This window comes from Zingiber officinale, chromosome 4B (genome assembly GCF_018446385.1).
Source record: "Zingiber officinale cultivar Zhangliang chromosome 4B, Zo_v1.1, whole genome shotgun sequence".
Classification (NCBI taxonomy): Eukaryota; Viridiplantae; Streptophyta; class Magnoliopsida; order Zingiberales; family Zingiberaceae; genus Zingiber; species Zingiber officinale.
In genome coordinates, this window is record NC_055993.1 from 8,761,452 (window position 1) to 8,763,701 (window position 2,250).

General features: G+C 53.2%; 1 protein-coding gene across 1 annotated transcript; it reads left to right on the top strand.

Annotated features, from left to right (window-relative positions):
* Positions 1 to 2,250, top strand: LOC121978081 (regulatory protein viviparous-1-like). Its single transcript, XM_042530465.1, has 6 exons — positions 1 to 1,380; positions 1,473 to 1,565; positions 1,673 to 1,773; positions 1,870 to 1,916; positions 2,002 to 2,078; positions 2,167 to 2,250. Exons 1-6 carry the CDS (start codon positions 1 to 3, stop codon positions 2,248 to 2,250), a joined length of 1,782 nt encoding a protein of 593 aa, XP_042386399.1.

Genomic DNA, 2,250 nt, shown 5'->3' on the forward strand with positions numbered 1-2,250 from the left:
ATGGAAGGTGAATTAATGGGAGAAGTTGAAGCAAATTTCGACGATGGGAATCTCGTGGTGGACATGGACGCCGGAGATGATTTCTTCTTCTCCGAAGACGCCTTCGCCTCCATCCCCACGGACTTCTCTTGTTTCTCTATGTTGCCGCCGCAACCGCCGACGGAGACCTTCTCGCCGTCGACGACCACTTTCAAACCGAAGGGGTCGATCCTGTCTTCCTCTTCTTCCACGGCCTCTTCCTCCTCTTCTACTTCTTGGTCGTCTCTCCTGCAGGCCCCCGAAGTGGGCGCCGCCGCCGCCTCTGACAACGCGGCGATGGTCGAGCCAGCTTCGCTCCTAGATCTCCCCCAGGGCGAGATCTCTGACGATATGAGTTTTTTCACCAACTTTGAAGGACTTTTTGACCTCGAGGACTCGCGTCCTGACCTCCACGGAAGCACCTCCGAAGGCGGTGGCGTTGCCGGGGGGTGCTGCGGCGGAACACAGGAGGACGGAGGAGAAGGTGAGGAGAAGGGGAAGGAGGCGGGTGGTTTTTCCGATGAGCTGGCGAAGGTGTTCTTCGAGTGGCTGAGGAGTAACAAGGAGTCGATCTCGCCGGAAGACCTGCGGAGCATCCGACTGAACCGGTCCACCATCGAGAGCGCCGCCCGGCGGCTCGGACGGAACAAGCAGGGGCGCATCCAATTACTGAAGCTGATCCTTGCCTGGGTCCAGCACAACCACCTTCGCCGAAACCCCCTCCACCCTCTCGCTCCGCCGCCACACCCGCCTCTTGTCGACTACCAACCCATGCAAAGTCCGCCGTACACCCACCAGCTCGACTACAATTACGGTTCTAATTGGTTCCCCGGCGCCGATATGATGGCCTACGGCGGCGATATGTTTTCCGGTGCAACCGCTCCTTATCCTTACCACCACTACGGTGGCGGAGGGGGACATTTGGCAGGGCCGGTGCTATCGCAGTTTGCACCATTTCCTGGTGCGGCCATGGTGGGCGCGTTTCCTCCCATGTTTCTGCAAGGCCAAGCAGTGCTTGACGGGGGAACAACAACGGGAGTTTCGAAGACGGAGGAGGCCAGGAGGAAGCGGATGGCGCGGCAGCAGCGGCGACTCGCTTCGCTCCACCATTACCACCACCACCAGCGCCACCACAGGGGCCAGCGTCAGCATGCTCAGCGTTCCCCTGAAGTTTCCGCCGCCGGGGCGTCGTCGAATCCTAGTACCGCCCGGAATTGGGATTTTCGGACCAACATGACCAAGACCCGCAGTACTTCTTCCAACACGCAGCTGATGCAGTCTCTTATCGGAGATCAAGCACCTCCGCCGCCGAAGAAGACCCCGCAAGCTGACGGTGCAGTTTCGAACTCACTGATGCGGCCGGTCCTTTTCTCCCATCCCATTCTCCGTCAAAATTTACTCGTTTCAATAAAACGTTGGAATTAATATAATTCTTTAAATATGTTGATTAACAGGGATTGAAAGGTGAAAAGAACTTGAAGTTTCTGCTACAGAAGGTGTTGAAGCAGAGCGACGTGGGCAGTCTGGGGAGGATTGTGCTACCCAAAGTAATCAAATCGCTTTATTTTCTTTCATCTTTAATAAACCTTCGCTTAGTTAATGGAAGAACTGATCTATCACATGCATCTGTGCATGTCTTCTTTGCATGGAACAGAAGGAAGCAGAGATGCACCTGCCGGAGCTGGACGCTAGAGATGGAATCTCCATTGCAATGGAGGACATCGGGACTTCCCAGGTCTGGAGCATGCGTTACAGGTACACGCAATCTCTATCATTAATTTCACCAATCTAATAATAATCCTATAGATCGAGCTCGCAAGTTTCCATTGAATTATGTATCAAATGTTCTAGATTCTGGCCGAACAACAAGAGCAGAATGTACCTCTTGGAAAACACAGGTGAACTACAGTTCTAAAACAGCTCATGCCTAGCTCGCAGTTGTTCTGTATGCTAATGACTCGATCGAGGAAATTTCAATTTCAGGGGATTTTGTGAGATGCAACGGGCTACAAGAAGGCGACTTCATTGTGATATACTCCGACGTCAAGTCCGGCAAATATGTAATTGCTTTCACTGTTTCTCTTAAAGGTTTCCATATATCTCGGATATTGATAAGTACGGCCGGTGACATGAAACGGGTATATGCAGCTGATTCGAGGAGTGAAGGTTAGACAATCGCTGGAGCCGAGCAGGCCTTCTGTGAAGGCAGGACAGCAGCACGAGAGAAGTTAG